This window comes from Odocoileus virginianus, chromosome 15, assembly GCF_023699985.2.
Source record: "Odocoileus virginianus isolate 20LAN1187 ecotype Illinois chromosome 15, Ovbor_1.2, whole genome shotgun sequence".
NCBI lineage: Eukaryota > Metazoa > Chordata > Mammalia > Artiodactyla > Cervidae > Odocoileus > Odocoileus virginianus.
The window spans coordinates 59,978,299-59,999,662 of record NC_069688.1 but is presented as its reverse complement, the minus strand read 5'-3'; the positions used below and the strand labels follow the sequence as shown (position 1 = coordinate 59,999,662).

Below are 21,364 nucleotides of genomic sequence, written 5' to 3'. Positions count from 1 at the left end.
CATATCTACCAAGCAGTTATATTCCCAATCTCCTCTTTCTCGTATCCTCTAGCAGTCACTCATTTGCTTTCTATCTCCATGAATTAACTTATTATTTTCAGTAAGTAGAATCATACAATATGTAACATTTTATCTGGCTTCTTTCACTTAGCATAGTGTTTTTGAGGTTCATCCAAAGTGTAGAGTGCACTCCATTATTATGCTTGAACTACTAGCATGTATATATCACAGCATTTTTGTTCATTCATCTGTTTTCTTCTTCCAATTTTAACTTAGATATAATTGACATACACCACTGTATAAGTTTAAGGTGTACAGAATAATGATTGACTTCATACATCATGAAATGATTTCAGTATGTTTAGTGAACATCATATCACTATAGATAAGCAGAATGGTGTTAAGATTAGCATATTTTTTGAGACTTTTCTTACTTACTGAGGTAGATATCTGTCACGCTAAATTTTCCTTTTAGGACTATTTTTGCTGCATCCCATATATGTAGGTATATTGTGTATCCATTTTCACTTATATACAGGTATTTTTTAATCTTCTGATTTCTTTAGTGGCTCATTTTTTGTTTAATAGTGTGTTGTTTACCCTCCATGAGCTTGTGCTTTTTGACGTTTTCTTATTGTACATAATTTCTAGTTTCGTAGCATTGTGACTGGAAAAGATTGTTGATACAATTCCAATTTTCTTAAATTTACTGAACCCTTTTTGTGATAGAGCTTGTGATCATATGAGTATATGATCTATGCTTGCTAGCATGTGAGCCTGGAGAATGTTTCACATAACTTAAAAAGAATATGTATTCTGCTACTTTGAACTGGAAAGTTTTATATACAAATATACTTATATGAAAAAAGAATGCATTTGTTATTCAGTCATGTCCAACTCTTTGTGACCCCAAGGACTGTAGCCCACCAGGCTTGCTGTCCATAGAATACTCTAGGCAAGGACGCTGGAGAGGGTAGCCATTCCCCTCTCTCGGGGATCTTTCTGAACCAGGGTTCGAACCCAGGTCCCCTGCATTGCAGGCAGATTCTTTACCATCTGAGCCACCAGGGAAGTCCATATATATACAGATGTGAGAGCTGGACCATTAAGAAGGCTGAACACCAAATGCTTTTGAACTGTGATGCTGGAGTATACTCTTAAGAGTCCCATGGATAGCAAGGAGATCAAACCAGTCTATCCTAAAGGAAATCAAACCTGAATATTCATTGGAAGGACTGAGGCTGAAACTGAATCTCCAATACTTTGACCACCTGATGCAAAGAGCCAACTCATTGGATAAGACCCTGATGCTGGGAAAGATTGAAGGCAGGAGGAGAAAGGGGCAACAGAGGATGAGATGGGGTTGGATCGCTTCATTGACTCAATGGACATGAATTTGAGTAAACCCTGGGAGATAATGAAGGACAGGGAAGCCTGGCATGCTGCAGTCCATGGGACTGCGAAGAGTTGGATTCAACTGAGCAACTGAACAACAAATATATATATATGTGTGTATATATATATGTATATGTATATATATATATGTATATGTATATACATATGTATATACACATATGTATATATATTCTGGCTGGATGATATGTATATATATTCTGGCTGGATGATATGTTCATTCATGTAAATGGCATGCTAAAATTACCTAAACTTGTGTTACTGGAAATTTATATCTCTTAATATTTGCTTTATGTACTTAAATTCTCCTATGTTGAGTGCATATAAGTCTACAAGTATTATATATTCTTGTTTGATCAATACCTTGATCATTAGATTCAGACAGTAAAGAATTCACCTGCAATGTAGGAGATCTGGGTTCAGTCTCTGGGTTGGGAACATTCCCTGGAGAAGGAAATGACAACCTATTCCAGTATTGTTGCCTGGAGAGTTCCAAGGACAGAAAATTATAGTCTACGTCTAGTGAGGCATGGGCTGCTTTGGAGAGTCTCGGCTGACCACCAGTAGATTGGATAGGTAGAATCAGAGATGGCATCCCCTTCCAGCATAAACCAGCTAGGTAAAAGTTGCATGCACGCACGCTATGCATGCTAAATTGCTTCAGTCGTGTCCAGCTCTGCAAACCATGGACTGTAGCCCTCCAGTCTCCTCTGTCCATGAGATTCTCCAGGCAAGAATACTGGAATGGGTTGCTATGTCCTTCTCTAGAGGATATTCCTGACCCAGGGACTGAACCAGCATTTCTTATGTCTCTTGCATTGGCAGATAGGTACTTAGCACCACCTGGGAAGGTAAAAGGTGAATCCCAAATAAACAAAGAAAAAAAAACAAACAAATGAAAACTGGCGCTTATCAGCTTCTCTGAACCCAGAGTGAATTCTAACAGATCCCTACTTTTTGGGCACATACTCTAAAATTATTCAATGAATCTCCTTAAGTATGCATGCTAAGTTGCTTCAGTTGTGTCCAGCTCTGTGAGACCCTAAGGACTATAACCCTCTGGGCTCCTCTGTCTGTGGGCTTCTCCCAGCAAGTATATGCTATGCCCTCCTCCAGGGGATCTTTCTGACCCCGGGATCTAACCCACACTTCTTACATCTCCTGAGTTGGCAGGTGGGTTCTTTGCCAATGGTGCCACCTAGTAAGCCCCTCCTTATGAATGACCCAGGCACTTTTCAGAACATTGCCTCTGTTCTGGAATTCAGAGAGAGTTAGTTTTTGCACATGCCCTTTAAGAGTGGAGTCTCAGTTTTCTATAGCCTCTCCAGCAGTCAAGGACACATAAGTACCATTGATTTTCAAAGCCAGATATTGTGGGAGATCATTTTCCCAGTACATATCCCTTGGCCTGGGGAGTCTGGTGTGGGGTTTGAACCTCTCATTCCTCAGAGGCAATCTTCAGGGCTGTGATATCCTTTCTGCCTAGAGGTCAAAATACTACATTTGGTTCATGGCCGGACCATGTCTCCACACTACCACCCATTTCACTATGGCATGTCCTTTTTATTTTTAGTTGTGGAACATATTTTCTAGTAGACTTCAAGTGATTCTCAGAGATAGTTGAACCATAAGTAGTTTTTTGGTGTGCTCATGATGGGAGGTGAGTCCAGGATCTTTCTACACCACCATCTTTTCCTACCCCTCTTTGTAACACTTCATAAATGTGAAAGATGCTCACTATCATGAAACTTTGCTTTTCAGAGCTTAAAATTTATTTATTTGATGTCAATATATAAGGTGGGACTTTAAAGTAGAAGCATACTATAATTCAGAGTATCCTAAGGGAAGTAATTGTAATTCACTTGTTTTTCTCTTTCATATGGAAAAAAAGCAGAAAAAGATTTAATGTTAATTTTTGTGCATTATGCATTGTAATGTCTTATCTTGAATCTATACAGCTCTGTGAGTTTTCCTTTAATGTAACATTTCAATTTCCATGAGTCTAAATATAAAGATAAAAGTATTCAGATCACTGTAATTCAACAGTCATTTTAAACAGTGGCTAATAATATAGCATCTGTCTAAATTTTACATAGACCAATTGCATATGTTATATGCAAAGGCTAGTGGCCACTTATCAGTGATAGGAGGATATAAAGTTCAAGAATTGAGCAGTGGGGCTGAGGAGCTAAATCAGTTACAGGTAGAAGGTCACATTATGTGTAGTGGAGAACATGTCATCATCATGAGTCCTGAAGTGTGAAGACAGCAAACCGTGCCCCAATGAAAGGAAAGGTCCATGTGGGGATTGCAGGTCCATGTAGGGATTCAATGTGTTGGCATTTTTTGTTTGGTTGGTTGTTTGCTTTGAATTAAGAAATCCAGACTGACATAGATTATGAAGCAAAAAATTGATAAATAATTATATATAAAACAAGGTTCAGCATGCAGAAGGCTAAGCCAGGTCATAAACTGAATCTCTTGATAAACACACCTTGCAGTTTAGAATTCAAGCTTCCTACCCAAGCAAAGGGCGGGAAAGTATGTTACTGGTGTAATAACTGATAAATAAACGGAACAGCATAGAGCGCCAGGACTTAAGCCCACATAGATAAGGTCAAATAATTTATAACAATGGAGCCATAGGACTTCTAGAAGAAAACATAGGATAAGCTCCTCTTGACACTGGTTTTGGCAATACTTGTTTTGGATTTGCTACCAAAAACCAAGACAACAAAAGCAAAAATAAACCAGAAATACCAATTAGAAAACGTCTTCACAGAAAAGAAACTGTCAACAAAATGAAAAATCAACCTCTGCAATAGGAAAAATGTTTGCAAATCCAATAATTTTTCAAATAATAAGTTTGTGCATGTAAGAAAGATGTGCAAAGAATTTGCAAACATCTTTTAAAGAACATGTTTCTTTTTATTGACACAAATAGATATATAGGTATATAGAGATGTCTCTAGGTTCATTGGAAGGACTGATACTGAAACTGAAACTCCAGTACTTTGGCCACCTCATGCGAAGAGTTGACTCATTGGAAAAGACCCTGATGCTGGGAGGGATTGGGGGCAGGAGGAGAAGCAGATGACAGAGGATGAGATGGCTGGATGGCATCACCGACTCGATGGGCATGGGTTTGGGTAGACTCCGGGAGTTGGTGATGGACAGGGAGGCCTGGCGTGCTGTGATTCATGGGGTCGCAAGAGTCGGACACGACTGAGTGACTGAACTGAGCTGAACTGAGGTATAATGTGCATGCATTCTGTGTATTTGTGTCTTAAATGTGATACATTTATTGATTCATTTGACCCTTGTATTTCAAAGATAAAAACAAATGCTAAGTTTTTAAGTAAACTATTCAATTTCCTGAAGAAACAATTTGCCATCTGATGATCACTGATTTTTTTCCCCCGTCTTTCGTGACATGAACTTAATGTTATTCTTCAGAATCTAATCCCAACAACTGCCTTGTTCTCCCTGCCTTTCCCATATCATTTGTAAGTGAAACTGGTTGTCAAAGTGTCAAAGTTGGACTACGTTTCTGATATTGAATTTGCCCATTTCTCAACTGCTGCTTTTAATAAAAGATGTAATCATCTGGGAAATATAAATGCAGTTTGTGGAGAAAGCTGAGTCTCAGAATGAGTGTTTAATGGGTCAAGTTCTGTCATCAGAAACTCACAGACAACTCACACTGGAATACATGTGTAAGAGTGTGGGGATATGCAAATGGACTTTACCCTTTGTGTTTAACTTGGCAATCTTTGTCCTCACTGCTTGTTGCATCATTTTATAACAATAACATCTTCTTCCAAGATTCCCACGACTATATCCTTACTAGAAAAACCTGGCTTTTATAAAATTTGAGAAAAGGAGTTTAGCTAGGGAGGCTATGTTACAAACCTTTTGCCCACTTTCAAACCAAGCAATAAATTTAAAAAGCTCTGTGTCTAATGTAAACCTGGAATGAAGAGGTGCTGAAAAGTGTTGAAATTAATTTTCCAGTGCAATGGGAAAAATTCAAGTTCTGTAATATCAGCTTCTGCATTTTATCTTTTAGCCCTCCCAAATTTCTTTTTCTTTCTTTTTTTCCTCTCTCTTTCTCTCTGTCTCTCGTTTTCTCTCTGATGACAAAAGATACGATTTAACTTACTGTCCACTAAGCTCATTATTTCCAGTTCCTTTCTGAGCTTTGTTGTTAAACATGCTCATGGTATCCAGATAAAGAAAAGTCCTGTAAGAGGGAATGAGGATCTGTTATATACTACATGGGTGAAACTTGAAGACATTATGCTAAGTAAAATGAGCTACACATGAAGGACAAATATGATTCCACTTATAAGAGACACCTAGAGATACCTAGAATAGCCAAATTCCATCTTACATTTACAGAGGCAGAAGGTAGGATAGTGATTGTCTGGAGCTCAGGGTGAGTAGAGTCGGGAGTTTTTATTTTGTGGATGCAGAATTTCAGTTTGGGATGATGAAAACCTTGAAAAGTGGTGATAGTTACAAAACAATGTGAGTGTAGTTAAAACCATTGAACTGTATTCAAAGGGTTGAAATGGTGTTATGTATATTATATTACATTGAAGAGACAGAAAGAGAATAAAAACATAAGACAAATGAATACATTTTAAACCATATTTGAATTCCCTAATTTTGGAGAAAGAAAAGTTTAGTTCTCCATTTTATCTGTTTTTGACAATTAAAACTTAATAGCTTAAATTGAACACAGAGCAATATAGTATATTACCAAATCTAATATAGCAACAATAAAACTCAACAAAGCCTAACTCTGGCTTTTCTTAAGACTTGGCCCTGTAAAAAATGTACTCCTAACAAAGTAAATTAGTAAGAATAAAATGAAAGTTACTAGCATCTATTTTTTTTTCAGCTTTCAACTATTGTGTTTATAGTGGAGTTTTAATGGGAAAATATTCATCATTAATCCAGAGAATATACAGAGAATAATTTGCACGCGGTTGGTGGAAACTGAAAGCACAGTGGGGTATTTGAAGAGCTTCTTTAAAATTGCATGAGTGAAATCATTTTATATGCTCTGTGAGAAAAGACGTGTGCTATCTCCCCCACAGTGCCGAATGGGGTGACCCACGTCAGAGAGAGTGACGAGTGGTGTCCTGGGGAGAGCGGGCCGCAGACATGGTGTCTACAGGTGATGGAGCCAGCCAGGATGCATCTGTGTGCGCTTTAATTGCACAGCCACGTCTGACTCTTTTTGACCCCACCGGGCTCCACTGTCAATGGAACTTTCCAGGCAAGAATACTAGAGTGGGTTGCCATTCCCTACACCACGAGATCTTCTCAATCCACGGACTGAACCCAGGTCTCCCGTGTCTCCTGCATTGCCAGGCATGGACCGTTTACCGCTGGGCCGTCCGAGGTGGGCTCCAAGCAGAGCCTGTCATTAGGGACCGGGAACGCAGAACACGGTGTCTCCCTCGAAGGCTGAGCTACATGAGACTACATTAACTACATTAGACTCATGACGTTTACACTATTCTGAAAAGAATGGAAAGGATATCAAGAGTGACTAAATTCAATTTCCTGTAAGCCCTGGGTGAAGTTTTCCAAGTTGATTCAAGTTTACTTAGAGAAACAAAAGACTTACTACTTTTTTGTGCTGCATGATAGGGTAAATTTTAGGACTATTGAATGAATTTACTTTTTCCTGAAAAAAAAAAAAATCTGCTACTAAATTTATGCTATATCTTAATACCAAAAGGGGTGTAACTATGCTTTGAGGAATAGATTTGTTTTATTCAGAAATGGAAGCCATGAAACTTACAAAATATCATTTTAACTTAGTTGCCTCTAAAGTCAAATACATTTGGTGCCAAGGTGCAGCAACTTCTATTAAGAGTTCTCGTTTTGTTATTATTTTCATGTTCTATGAATTGTGCTCTTACCTGGCTTTATTGGTCTTTGTTTTTATTTCATCTTCTATTTACCTCTAGTTATTTTTGCAAAAATATTAATGTAAATAAAATATAAATAAACAATCATATTGACCATGCCAAATCTTTGACTGTGTGGATCACAATAAACTGTGGAAAATTCTTCAAGAGATGGGACTACCAGACCACCTGACCTTCCTCTTGAGACACCTGTATATAGGAAGCAACAGTCAGAACTGGACATGGAACAACAGACTGGTTACAAATAGGAAAAGGAGTATGTCAAGGCTGTATATTGTCACCCTGCTTCTTTAACTTATATGCAAAGTACATCATGAGAAACGCTGGGCTGGAAGAAGCACAAGCTGGAATCAAGATTGCCGGGAGAAATATCAATAACCTCAGATATGCAGATGACACCACCCTTATGGCAGAAAGTGAAGACGAACTAAAGAGTCTCTTGATGAAAGTGAAAGAGGCGAGTGAAAAAGTTGGCTTAAAGCTCAACATTCAGAAAACTAAGATCGTGGTATCCCGTACCATCACTTCATGGCAAATAGATGGGGAAACAGTGGCAGACTTTATTTTTGGGGCTCCAAAATCACTGCAGATAGTGATTGCAGCCATGAAATTAAAAGATACTTGCACCTTGGAAGGAAAGTTATGACCAACCTAGACAGCATGTTAAAAAGGAGAGACATTAGATTGCCAACAAATGTCTGTCTAGTCAAGGCTATGGTTTTTACAGTGGTTGTGTATGGATATGAGAGTTGGACCATAAAGAAATCTGAGCACCGAAGAATTGATGCTTTTGAACTGTGGTGTTGTAGAAGACTCTTGAGAGTCCCTTGGACTGCAAGGAGATCCAACCAGTCCATCCTAAAGGAGATCAGTCCTGGGTGTTCATTGGAAGGACTGATGTTGAAGCTGAAACTCCAATACTTTGGCAACCTGATGTAAAGATTTGACTCATTGGAAAAGACCCTGATGCTGGGAAAGATTGACGGCAGGAGGAGAAAGGGACGACAGAGGATGAGATGGTTGGATGGCATTACCAACTCAGTGGACATGAGTTTGGGTAAACTCCGGGAGTTGGTGATGGACAGGGAGGCCTGGTGTGCTGCAGTCCATGGGGTCGCCAAGAGTCGGAGACGACTGAGTGACTGAACTGAACTGAACCTTAAGGAGTATTATGCTCTATCTAAACATTTAGTGATAACAAAAGAAAAAATTGAATCAGATTCAAATCTGGGCTTTACCATTTTTGAGCTGCATGACTCACAGGTTGCTTAATATTTCCAAGTCCTAATTTGGAATTTTTCAACCTGTGTAACACTTGTCCCTTAGGTTCCATAAGTTCAGATCTCAGTGAAACAACTGATGTCTTTGTGATATTATTACTTCTTATTACTATCAGTGTTAATAGAAAAATATTATAAATGCATCCTGAACTATCTGGATTACCACTTTGAAGTATCTGTTTACTGCCCAGATTCATTTTCTCTGTCTTTAATTAGTATTATTTTAATTATCAGTGCTTTTGTAAATTTACCTTTTTGACAATTTTTTCTTTGTAATAATTGAATGGAAACTAATAAATGATATTACATGATAAAAAGTTTTTCAGCCTTGCAAATGAAGAAATGAAGCATGAGAATTAAATTAATTGGCTGCACAAAATAGACAAAGCATACTGAACTAAAAACAAAAAGTTATGCTGTAAGAACAATAACATATTTATTTCCTGCAGCTTGATATAACTTACAGCTAACTATAATATCTTTCAAATTAAATTAATGCTAACATGAATATCATTGTTTTCAGAGTTGTTTTACAGACATTTTCTATGTTTTAATAGGTGCAAAGTATTTATATTCTAAGAATTAAACATCATTTTATCATTATATATTTAAACAACATGTAATTTTTCACATCAACTCTAAAAGTCAGCTAGAATATTTTATTAAAAACTGCCTTAATATCTTCTACTGAAAAGTAATCAAATACTCCCCATCTTTCATGTTTATTATGAGCATTAAATGAGACAGTAGGCATTCAGCACAAACTCATTCCCTTTACTTACTTATAAATATCACCTATTTTCCATGGCTTTTATTTTGTTCTCTGTTCAAACTAAAGTCAATATAAACAAAATTAAATATATAACTATTTTTAAATATTAATGTGATCTTCCAGATTAGGCTAAATTTTGCCATGGTACAAATGATTCCCAGGCCTGGGTTACTCTCTACAATAGAGGCTCACTTCTCACACACTTATCTAGAATAGATTGACACTTGCCTACATTTGGCTGAGACTCAGAGTGTTGCTCTCACATGGCTAAAGAGAGATAGTGTTGGAAATTGCCAGTGGCTCATGAAGCTTCTTTTTGGAAACGCAAACCCCATGTCTCAATCCATTAGCCAAAACAAGTTACACAGAACTAGCCGGCATCAGTGGAACAGAGAAGTCTAACCTCTTCTAAGGAGGGGCACCATAGACAGTTACCCTCCTAATTTGGAGGATCCAAAGAGAGACATTAAACAATTTATTATAATACAAGCTCTTCCAGTTACTATAATAATTTAAAATATTGACAAGTAATAAAAATTGGGCAGATAACTCCTTGTTTAATCTGCTTTAATATCAGTGTCAAGATGATAAGCTAAATATCATGTATAAAATTTTTCAGCGAAAAAAACATGCTTTATAACTTCAAATATAATATCTCCTCATATTCTTGTTTTAAAAATTAAAAAAAACAATCCATTGAGAAATAACTTCTAGATATAAATATTGAAAGGGTTTTATTTCATAGAAAATAGTGTATAATTGTATTTTTTATAGATTTTGCTTAGATGAAAATTCTACCCACAATATCTTAAGAGAGATTCATACTGTTTGCTTCTACTTGTTTTTATATGAAATTTATGCTTTATAACCTTAGGATTGATAGGATTAATTATTTTTAATAATCCTTTTTTTCTAGGATACAACAGTGAAAAACTCCTTGTACCATAATGGAATTATTCCAGGCTTTGGAAAATGGGACCATTCCTATACCAGCATTCGTAGGCATCTCAAGGATACTTTAGTCAGTTATTAAACAAATCAACTCATAAGAAGCTGGGAATTTCAGCAAAATTATTCTTTTTTTCTTCATTTGAAATCACTGTAAGGATATTCATTTGAAATCTTTATAAGGGTCTCTATTCCTATTGCCTAGCTTCCTACTAGCTTACTCACGTAAATAAATTCCTGCTGATATACTTATATTGGACAACTGAATTTTCTTTCATTTTTTTCATGATATTAGTGTCTTGTAGCATAAAAAGAGACAAAAAAAATTTCCATACTTACTTTTTAGAGAACCAAAAATTTTAAATAGATTTATAATCTAACTCCCAATTGCTATAATTAAATTAAATATCATGATTTGCCTCATTATATTAAGTTTAAAATTGAAACAAAAGTAGGAATTTTTGGTATGCTTTTTAAAACCTATTAATAATGCTGTTTTGTTTAGCATCTTAAATTTGTTTGCTAAGCACAGCTTATTTTTGGTGGATTCTATACTATGTGTAAGAAAGATAAGAAAATCTTCCTCAGTGATCAATGCAAAGAAATAGGAGAAAACAATAGAATGGCAAAGACTAAAGATTGCTTCAAGAAAATTAGAGATACCAAAGGAACATTTCATGCAAAGATGGGCTCAGTAAAGGACAGAAATGGTATGGACCTAACAGAAGCAGAAGCTATTAAGAAGAGGTGGCAAGAATACACAGAACTATACAAAAAAAATCTTAATGACACAGATAACCACAATGGTGTGATCACTTACCTAGAGCCAGGCATCCTGCAGTGGGAAGTCCAGGGGACCTTAGGAAGCATCACAATGAACAAAGCTAGTGGAGGTGATGAAATTCCAGTTGAGCTATTTCAAACCCTAAAAGATGATGCTGTGGAAGTGCTGCATTCAATATGCCAGCAAATTTGGAAAACTCAGCAGTGGCCACAGGACTGAAAAAGGCCAGTTTTCATTCCAATCCCAAAGAAAGGCAATGCCAAAGAATGCTCAAACTACCACACAATTGCACTCATCTCACATGCTAGTAAAGTAATGCTTAAAATTCTCCAAGCCAGGCTTCAGCAATATGTGAACCGTGAACTTCCAGATGTTTAAGCTGGTTTTAGAAACGGCAGAGAAACCAGAGATCAAATTGCCAACATCCATTGGATCATTAAAAAAGCCAGAGAATACCAGCAAAACATCTGCTTTATTGATTATGCCAAAGCCTTTGACGGTGTAGTTCACAACAAACTGTGGAAAATTCTTCAAGAGATGGGAATACCAGACCACCTGACCTGCCTCCTGAGAAATCTGTATGCAGGTCAAGAAGCAACAGTTAGAACTGGACATGGAACAACAGACTGGTTCCAAATAGGAAAAGGAGTACGTCAGGGCTGTATATTGTCACCCTGCTTATATAACTTATATGCAGAGTACATCATGAGAAATGCTGGGCTGGATGAAACACAAGCTGGGGCCAAGATTGCTGGGAGAAATATCAATAACCTCAGATATGCATATGATGCCAACGTTATGGCAGAAAGCAAAGAAGAACTAAAGAGCCTCTTGATGAAAGTGAAAGAGGAGAGTAAAAAAGTTGGCTCAAAACTTAACATTCAAAAAACAAAGATCATGGCATCCAGTCCCATCACTTCATGGCAAATAGATGGGGAAACAATGGAAACAGTAACTGACTTTATTTTCTTGGGCTCCAAAATCACTGCAGATAGTGACTGCAGCCATGAAATTAAAAGATGCTTGCTCCTTGGAAGAAAAGTTATGACCAACCTAGACAGCATATTAAAAAGCAGAGATGTTACTTTGCCAACAAAGATCTATCTAGTCAAAGCTATGGTTTTTCCAGTAACCATGTATGGATATGAGAGTTGGACTATAAAGAAAGCTGAATACTGAAGAATTGACACTTTTGAACTGTGGTGTTGGAGAAAACTCTTGAGAGTCCCTTGGACAGCAAGGAGATCCTCATCCTAAAGGAAATCAGTCCTAAATATTCATTGGAAGGACTGATGCTGAAGCTTTTTCAGAAATTGGAAATTTCAAAGAATTTCCAATACTTTGGCCACCTGATGAGAAGAACTGACTCAGAAAAGAAAAACTGACTACCTGATGCTGGGAAAGACTGAAGGCAGGAGGAGAAGGGGACGACAGAGGATAAGATGGCTGGATAGCAGCACTCACTCAATGGACATAAGTTTGAGCAAGCTCCGGGAGTTGGTGATGGACAGGGAAGCCTGGCATGCTGCAGTCCTTGGGGTCACAAAGAGTCAGACACAACTGAGTGGCTGAACTGACTGAAGAAGACTTAGCCCATCTGGACTGCTGTCAGAAAGTGCTATAGACTGGTTAGCTTATAAACGATAAAAATGTATTCCTCACAGTCCTGGAGGCTGGTAAGTCCAAGATTAATACAGAGGTAATGGTCATATCTGGTGAGTACTGTCTTCCTGATTCATAGTCTGCAGCTTCCTTGTGTCCTCACATGATAGCAGGAATGGGGAGCTCTGTAGAACTAAAGAGCACCAATCCCTTTTATGAGGGCTCCACATTCCTAATTTAAGTACGTCCCAAAGGGCACACCTTATGTATTAAGGTTTCAGCATATGAATTTTGGAGGATACAGACATTCAAACCATTATACAAGCAAATAAAAATTTTACCCACTATATTTTAAAAATATATTTCATTAAATCAAACCTGCACATGATTCTAAAATAACCTGTTTAAAAATGTATGCCTCTTCTTTATTTATAATCACCATTTTGACTGATGCATTTTCTTTGATGCTATATGTCCTTCTGATTCCTATAACATCTAGAGAAGTGCCTACAAGATAGTCATGTGACATATATCATTGCTTTATCCCCTAGTGGCTCAGATGGTAATGAATCTGTCCTCAAAATGGGAGACATGGTTTTGATGCCTGGGCACAGAAGATCCCCTGGAGAAGGGAACGGCAACCCACTCCAGTATTCTTGCCTAGAGCATTCCATTAACAGAGTGGCAGTCTACAGTCTATGGTGTTGCAAAGAGCTGGAAACTACTAACAGTTTCACTTTTTCTTTTTCATGTTCAAACTTATTATTTCTAATAATATGTGCTTTATACTAGTAATTTATCCATACAATATCAGAGAAACAAATTTAAGCAGAAATAATGATAAAGATGAAGCAGTTTATTCAAATATCAGTTGAAATATAAAAATCTCAGTTGCTTTCCCTTCCCTAGTTGGAGTAAGAGAATTGATAAATCAGAGTGGGTTTTGAAAATGACTGTGCATGACTTGCCTAGTAGAATGCTTTAAAATTCCATTTTGATGATTCCAAATGTCTTCAAATATAAAATAGTTTCAAATTCTCTCAAAATCTATAACCTAAACAAACTTAATTTGAACTAAAATTGTATAGTAAGTTTTGACACTTAGAACATTCATAAGCAGTGCAAATATTAGTGGCTCACTACTTTAAAATATTTAGCATTTTTATAATGTATGAATCCTCCAAAATACATTTACAGAGTGTTTAATGCATGCCAGGCATTGAACCAAGCATGAGACATTAAAATATAATTAAAGTATAGATTGTTTCTATTGGGGCTAATCTAGGCTTGGAGAAAAACATATAAGTAGATTCTGCAATTATGTAATAAGTACAAACATGAGTACATACTAAGTATGATGGTGTTATCCAGAAAACAGTGATCAAAATCTTAAATTTTTCAGAGAAGTTTTCAGATGTTAAGAGAAAAGATTTCAGTCCATAAAAAGAAGATGGGCATTTTTCTGAGCAGATCCAAGAAAGAAAGTCTTTTCAGAAAAAGATGATGAAGGGCATTGCAGACACATGGAAGGAGCAAAGCACAATAGATAGTTGAGAATGTATAATTACTGAGGCGTTCCTCAACTCGAGGGTACTTGTGAAGAAACGTTAGAAAATGGTGTGGCAGATGGTGAGATCAAGGCCAGCATCATGTGTGTGTTACTTATGCCATGGTGACGGGCCTCATGCTTAGAAAATCCTGAGCTAAGTTAAATGCTTGTCTCATTATGTTGAAATTCATAATCATTTATGAACAAGTGACCCAGTATTTTAATTTTTCACTAGACACAAAATTATGTAGCTGGTTCTGAATGATTTTTTTTTATTATAATTAAATATATCTACACCAAGCTAAAGGCTTGAGTTTTATCTTATGAGGCCTATGGGTCATTATATAAATATCATGTTCATATTTTAGGGGAAATCACACTAGTGGAGAAATTAGAAGCAAAAGCACAATAAAAGAACAACAGCAATAGTCCAAGTGAGATATAACGAGGGCTTGAATCAATCAATGCAGGTTGGATAGTGGATACAAATTCAGAGATAGTGAAAAGAAAAAAATTAAAAGGACTTGGATAGTTACAGGCAGAAAAGGACACAAGTGTCTACCAAGTTGATTCTACCAAGTTGCTTTCACATATTTTAACTGTTTAACAACCTATGATGGGAAAGTCTGATTAGTTCTTATATCCTTAGGATGCAATCTTTAAGGATGCAAGCATTAAATCTTATCTCTGCCCTACTGTCTATACAAAAGCAGTTCTGATAAAGGGTACATTACAGTGTGGACCTGTGAAAACCAGATCTATTCTGAGTCTTGTAGGAACTGAAGCTTGCTCCAGCTGCAGATTTTAGTTAGTTTCAAAGGCTAAAACAGAACTAGAGGGAAAGAGATGAAGTTATACAGAGAGATATATTTATATTTATGAATGACACATATGTATGTGTATGCATATGTAGAGAGGTAGATGATAAGTAGGTATATAGAATAGATAGATAAGTTTTTGGTCTTTTTGTTTTTTACATTTTTTGTTAAGTTGAAAAATGTTCTTCTATCAAAGTCAAATAAATACATCCACTTGTTTTGCAACCCACTCCCTATAACTTAGGCAATTACTGCCTTAACTTGGTTATTCTCTCTCCTTCATTATCAGAGTCTACTATCATGTGAGGTAATCTTCAGCATATAAACTTGCCTAAATGTTCCCAATTACAAGCAAAGTAACATTCCTCAAATCACTTATTGGCAATTATTAACTGTCAGTTAACTTCACTGCTAGTTAAAGACAGACTCTCTTCTTTAACGTTGTCTTCATTCTCCTAACTCCCATTTCCTCTTTTATATTATAAAATATTGAAGTTCATGAATACAGGTAAAATAATGATATAGGGGACATTCATATGATCTCTATTCTTATTTAACAAGTAATAAAAGAATAGAAGCCCTTTTCTCAATAGAATCAGTCAGTAATTAATCAGCTAATGGGAAAAGTTGATCATACTGAAGAATTGTGGAAAATTATGTATATATATAATTTGTATATGTATATGTACATTAAACACTACAATATTAAAACATGAAATGAATTCCTTTATTAAACAGTTATCAGTTAAGAAAGTTCTTGCAGTAATAATATATTTTTAATGCAAGTGAGAATTTATTACGAGTCCTTAAACAGATAAAATCAATTCTCTCAAAAATCACATAAAGCAGATTCTATTATTATTTCCTACTGTATAGATAAGGATATGAACACACATGGAGGTTAGTATTCTAGTAAATGTTAATAAATGTTCTTTTGTGTTTGTCAATTTGTTTTTGATGAGAAGAATAAGGAAAAAATCCAAATCATTAGGAAACTAACAAATCTATAGCAAACTAACAATACATACTTTGTTAAGCCCCTAAATGAAATTAAAGCAAATTTTCTGGCTGTGTCAAATGATCTCATTCATTATTGCAGAAAATAAATGCCTTTAGTGGCTTCTAGAAGAATTCCATAGTCTTCTGCCACTATCCTCAAAATATGGCCTTCTTTTTGATCTGAAAACACCAAAAGTTGTAGCGGATTTATTTGACTAGCATTCTATAGCTTTCCTTTTAATTTCTTTTATGATGTGCTGCTTCATACCTTCCCTTTATGAATAATGTAGCCTTGGATATAGTTCTTTTAAATCTTTCATGCTTAAAAAAAACTGTGAAAATATATCAGATCATGTACAAATTGCTATCTGAAAGTGCTTTTGAAGCTCTTCTCTTATGAATGAAATGAAATACAGGAGTTGATTCATGTTGACATAAGTGGAGAATATTGACAGTATAAAGTGGTTTGAATACCCATGAAATTATAGAATTATAAGATAATAAAACTATAAGGGCCTTGAGAAATCTGTTCAATCTGCCTGTCTTTAGAAAGGTAAATGTCTAAAATACTTTTTGATAACATTTTTTTTAGTCTCTTTCTGAATATCACCAAGCAGAAAAACTCCAAAACCCACCAGAGAAACTCATTAACGAATTTCGAAAGGGGAAAACGAAAAACAACTTTTACATATAGCAAAAATGTCTCCTAATTTCTACTAAACAACTATTTATTTTTCCCCTTTGACTAAAAGAACACAAATGTTTTCATACTTCTTAAGACTTCAGTATTATTTTTTTATTAATTTATTACTTGTCACTATCTCTTTCTAGTTTTTTCAAATAGAATAGCCAAAATTGACATTTTTACTGTTTGATTCTTGTAGAGTGATGTCACAGTACTATTGCTCAGTCAGTGTGCATTATGGTGATTTTGAATAAAAATTAAGCAAATTGTGCTAGTTTATATATTCCTTTCAATTTTTGTCTAACCTTAGCGTTCCCACTATATTAACCATTAGAGCTGAAATGCTCTCAGGATAACTAGACGTCAGTGGTAATAAAAAGTTATTTTGATCAAAACCAAAGGTTATTTTTCTATTTACCTTTACACCCTATATATTTCTTACTGTCTTTAAGATGCTCATCTATGGCTCTATCAGAGCATAACATTGAAATGGTTAGAATTTGCACATGGAGAATGACATAAAAAATGTGTTACTGACAGTGACATCCTTCAATTAACATTCTAAGTCTTGTCACATAAGTTTAATAATATTCTTGCTTCTGTTTTATGTATTTTTCTTTTTTTGTTTTTTTTCCCCCTTCTCTCACAAATTGACTTTAGCAAGTTCCTGTTGAATATTTCCAAAAAGTTATTACACAGCTACCTCAAAGACAATAAATTCCAAACTAAGCTCACAATTTTCTTCTGAAAATTCTCTCTTCATCATGTGTTTTGCGGCTCAGGTGATGGCATCATCAATCTTAGAAGTTACACTTATTTTCCTTTTTGGTTCCCAAGTTAAAAATCCTGGGAAAAAAACACCATGTCAAATTTCATAAAGTGTGCATAGGGTCAATTAGTGCAGCCAAGACATGGGCTATAAAAATATGACAGCTGTCATAAATTTGAAATAGGCAGTGGGGTAGTAAATGATATTCCCAGAAGTTGGGAGTGGAATCAGGATGATAAATTAATTAATGTCATCTGCTGCTGAAGTCCTGATTGATTAATTTCACCAAGGTAGGAAAAAGAGTGAGTTTAAAGGAAAGATGCTAAATGTAGTTTGGGATAAGTTGAATTTTCAGTTTCTATGGAAACACAGATGGACACGTCTAAGAAGACACTAGATACTTAGAATTCAAACAGCAAGGATTAGGATTTGGGTGTTGAAAATAGTGAAAACCTTTTAAGTTACGTAAATTAGATTGTGCCAGAAGTTTATAAAAACCCAGTGGGAGAATCACAGGGATACAGTCAGGACTTAGAAATGTCTAGAATCCAAACACAAATGCCATAGCATTCTTAGCATCCATATTCCATCTCTTATTTGTATGAAAGTCATTCTGCGAAAGTTTTCTTTCAGTTCAGCTCAGTTCATTCACCCAGTCATGTCTGACTGAGAGGACATGGACTGCAGCACACTAGGTCTTCCATCCATCACCAGCTCCCAGAGTTTACTCAAGCTCATGCCCATTGATTGAGTTGGTGATGCCATCCAACCATCTCATCCTCTTTCATCCCCTTCTCCTCCTGCCCTCAATCTTTCCCAGCATCAGGGTCTTTTCAAATAAATCAGTTTGTCTTGCCAACAAAGGTCCATCCAGTCAATGTTATCGTTTTTCCAGTAGTCATGTATGGATGTGAGAGTTGGACTACAAAGAAAGCTGAGGTCTGAAGAATTGATGCTTTTGAACTGTGGTGTTGGAGAAGACTCTTGAGAGTCCCTTGGACTGTGAGGAGATCCAATGAGTCCATCCTAAAGAGATCAGTCCTGGGTATTCATTGGAAGGACTGACGCTGAAGCTGAAACTCTTAATATTTTGGCCACCTGATGCAGAGAGCTGACTCATTTGAAAAGTTTTCTTTAGCAGATTGTATTTTTCAAAGATCATCATATTGAAGTCGATCCCAACTTACAAAGTGTGTTTTTATTATAAAGTTGAGATCTGCTCATCAAAAAGTATGTATTCCCTCATTTCGAACATAGCTGACCTTTGCAACTGTTTTGAACAGTAGAATGAAATGAAAATGAGACTGTATTATTATATATAGAGGGTAGGTCACAGTTAAGAGAGCTCTGTGTGAAACATTCCTGCTCTCTTTCAAAACACGTACCTAGGGAATTTGTAGCCAACACATGGGTATGGTTACTGTATTGCTGATCCTGCTAATGACGCCAGTCATCTTACTGTTCACACTGTTGACATGGTTCACTGAACCCAGGGCGGTTAATGCTCCAGATAAGAGGCTGAGAGAAGACAGGAGGAGCAGTCGGAATGCAGACACGTTAATTCTCTCCTGGCTGACCCAGCTGTCACAGCAGCAGCCCCAACAGAACCATAACAGAGCCGTAAGATAGCCATGAGGCTGCTCCAGTGTGGCCCCGATGCAGCAGCGGCCAGGGCGTTCCTGCTGAGCTCATGCAGGCGAAACCAGCCCATGACCGAGCGAGTGCCCTGGGATGTGCAATGCAGTGCTGTAAGTGATCTCAGCTCTGACATGACCATTATTCACAAAGTGTGGGGCAAGAGCGAGAGGCCGTGGGATGGAGCATCTGACCATGCCATCTTGGCTAATTTGCTCTTCCCTACAGCTACCTTGATGCCGTAGTACTTGAGACATCTACATTTTGGAGAGAAATACAGGAAACTCAGATGTTCCAATATTCTTAGACCAAGTTCCAGACGCAGGACAAATCTTTATGATGAGCCCAGGAATGGCCTCCATCTTGCTCCAACTCATGAGAGACCCTGAGACATTCTTATTTATTTACTCTCTTGGAGGTGGAGTGTGTTTCTCACATCACCAACATTTCTGCTTCCTATGAAGCTTTCCACCGCCCTCTAGTTTCAAATCCATTGAGCGCTGGGTGGTCTTCATTCTTTTCTGCTTGGTGCAAGTGTAGTGGTTGGTGAGAATGCCTTAAAAGCTGAACAATACCAAGTTCCCTTCTGACAGGTATGGGGAATTTCTCGAAATGCAGTTCTCCTGAAAACTGACTTGGCCATTGAATTCATTTTGTTTGGGGGAATTCTACTGGATAATATGTAAAGTCAGAAATCTTGTGCTGATATATAAATTCGGATTTTGTTTCTCTTCTGGTTTTAAGGTTTTAAGTAAACCAGAAGATGTACTATAGATATGAGTTCTATCTATAATTTTCCAGTTTAGAAGTGACTTGTTTTGTTTTATCTTTGAGTATTAGAAAATAAGATATGTAGATGTGAAATAAGCTTATTATTATTATTATTTTTTTTAATAGAGGGCTACTCCTGAGTAACAGGAATAAATGCAAACTGGAGATGCTAGATTGGCATATGTAGAACAGAAGACATTCTCAATTTCTCTGACTCTTCCAAGATAATGAACACATTTAAAATTATAATACATTTCTTGCTGGGAAAATCACCTTTTCCAGCACAAAAACGAAACAAACAAACAAGAAAAAATATGATGTTTTTTCTTTTAACCTTCAACAGTCATTGATCCTCAGTTACAACTTAAAATAGCTTCACAAAAATGTTATATGCTCTCTTAGCCTGGTATTTTCCATCTCTTTCATATGAGTTAACCATATTATTTGATATTGTATTATAGAAATTCTATTAAAATCAACATAAAATTGTTACTGTCATTGATCTTCAACTTCCATGGGTATGATAAATATCAAAAGATGTCCCTTTTACCAACTGCTTACACTATACTTTTCAGTACATGGGCATAATAGTAAGTACTTACAACAATAAATCAGCTCACTGCCAGATTTAGTGCTATATAATTTAAATATATAAAATGACTGAATTTAGTTTATCTTACATCATACAACATGGGAATTATTACTATGTAAATTAACAAAGAAAGGAACTTGGATTTGTCCAAAGATGACCAACAATCCTGACTTACCCAGTATAGAGTAGTTTCTCAGGACATAAGATATTCAGTGCTAAAATTGAGACTTTCAAGGGCACCCTGATATAGTTTATTGGTATATCAATAGTTAATGCAGAGTGAAAATCAGCCAAGGCCAAGAATACAATTACTAGGCAATTTTATTTCCTAAGAGATGTAAGGATAGTCACTATTCCCCTTTCATTTTGAATTTAATCATTTACAAAATTTTTATCATCTCAAGTGAAATTTTCAAATTCCAGAAGCCAGTTTCTCTCTCAGGTAGGATTTGCTGTTGCCAGTAATCAAAACCCAACAAAAGCTAGTTTAATTCAAAGAGGCTTTAGCACCTCATTGATATTGTTAAATGCTATAAAGAAACTAAATGATATAATATCCAAGATTCATTGAAATATTTAATTAAGCATTTAAAAAAGTGATTTTTTAAGCTTTTACTTTTTAGTCAACACTTTAACAGTCAAATAAAAAACAGTTGAACCCCCAGATTAATAATGATTAAACTTGCAATGTTTTTGCTCAATAAATATTTCTAAAAGTTCCCAGTTAGTGGTTATAATCTCCCAGTTACCTTTTTTAACCTCAGCTCAAAATCCTGTTCTGATATATTCTACTTTGCCT

The 21,364-nt window shown here is 36.2% G+C and overlaps 1 protein-coding gene across 4 annotated transcripts in view; it reads left to right on the top strand.

Moving 5' to 3' along the window:
• Positions 1-10,623, top strand: part of CNBD1 (cyclic nucleotide binding domain containing 1) — a 467,325-nt gene extending 456,702 nt beyond the window's left edge. For all 4 annotated transcript variants that reach the window (XM_020915691.2, XM_020915698.2, XM_020915693.2 and 1 more), the window contains one exon: positions 10,330-10,623. In XM_020915691.2, the coding sequence (XP_020771350.2) occupies positions 10,330-10,446 (117 nt within the window). In that variant the 3' untranslated portion in view covers positions 10,447-10,623. The remainder of the gene's footprint in view (positions 1-10,329) is intronic.
• The last annotated feature ends 10,741 nt before the right edge of the window (positions 10,624-21,364 follow it).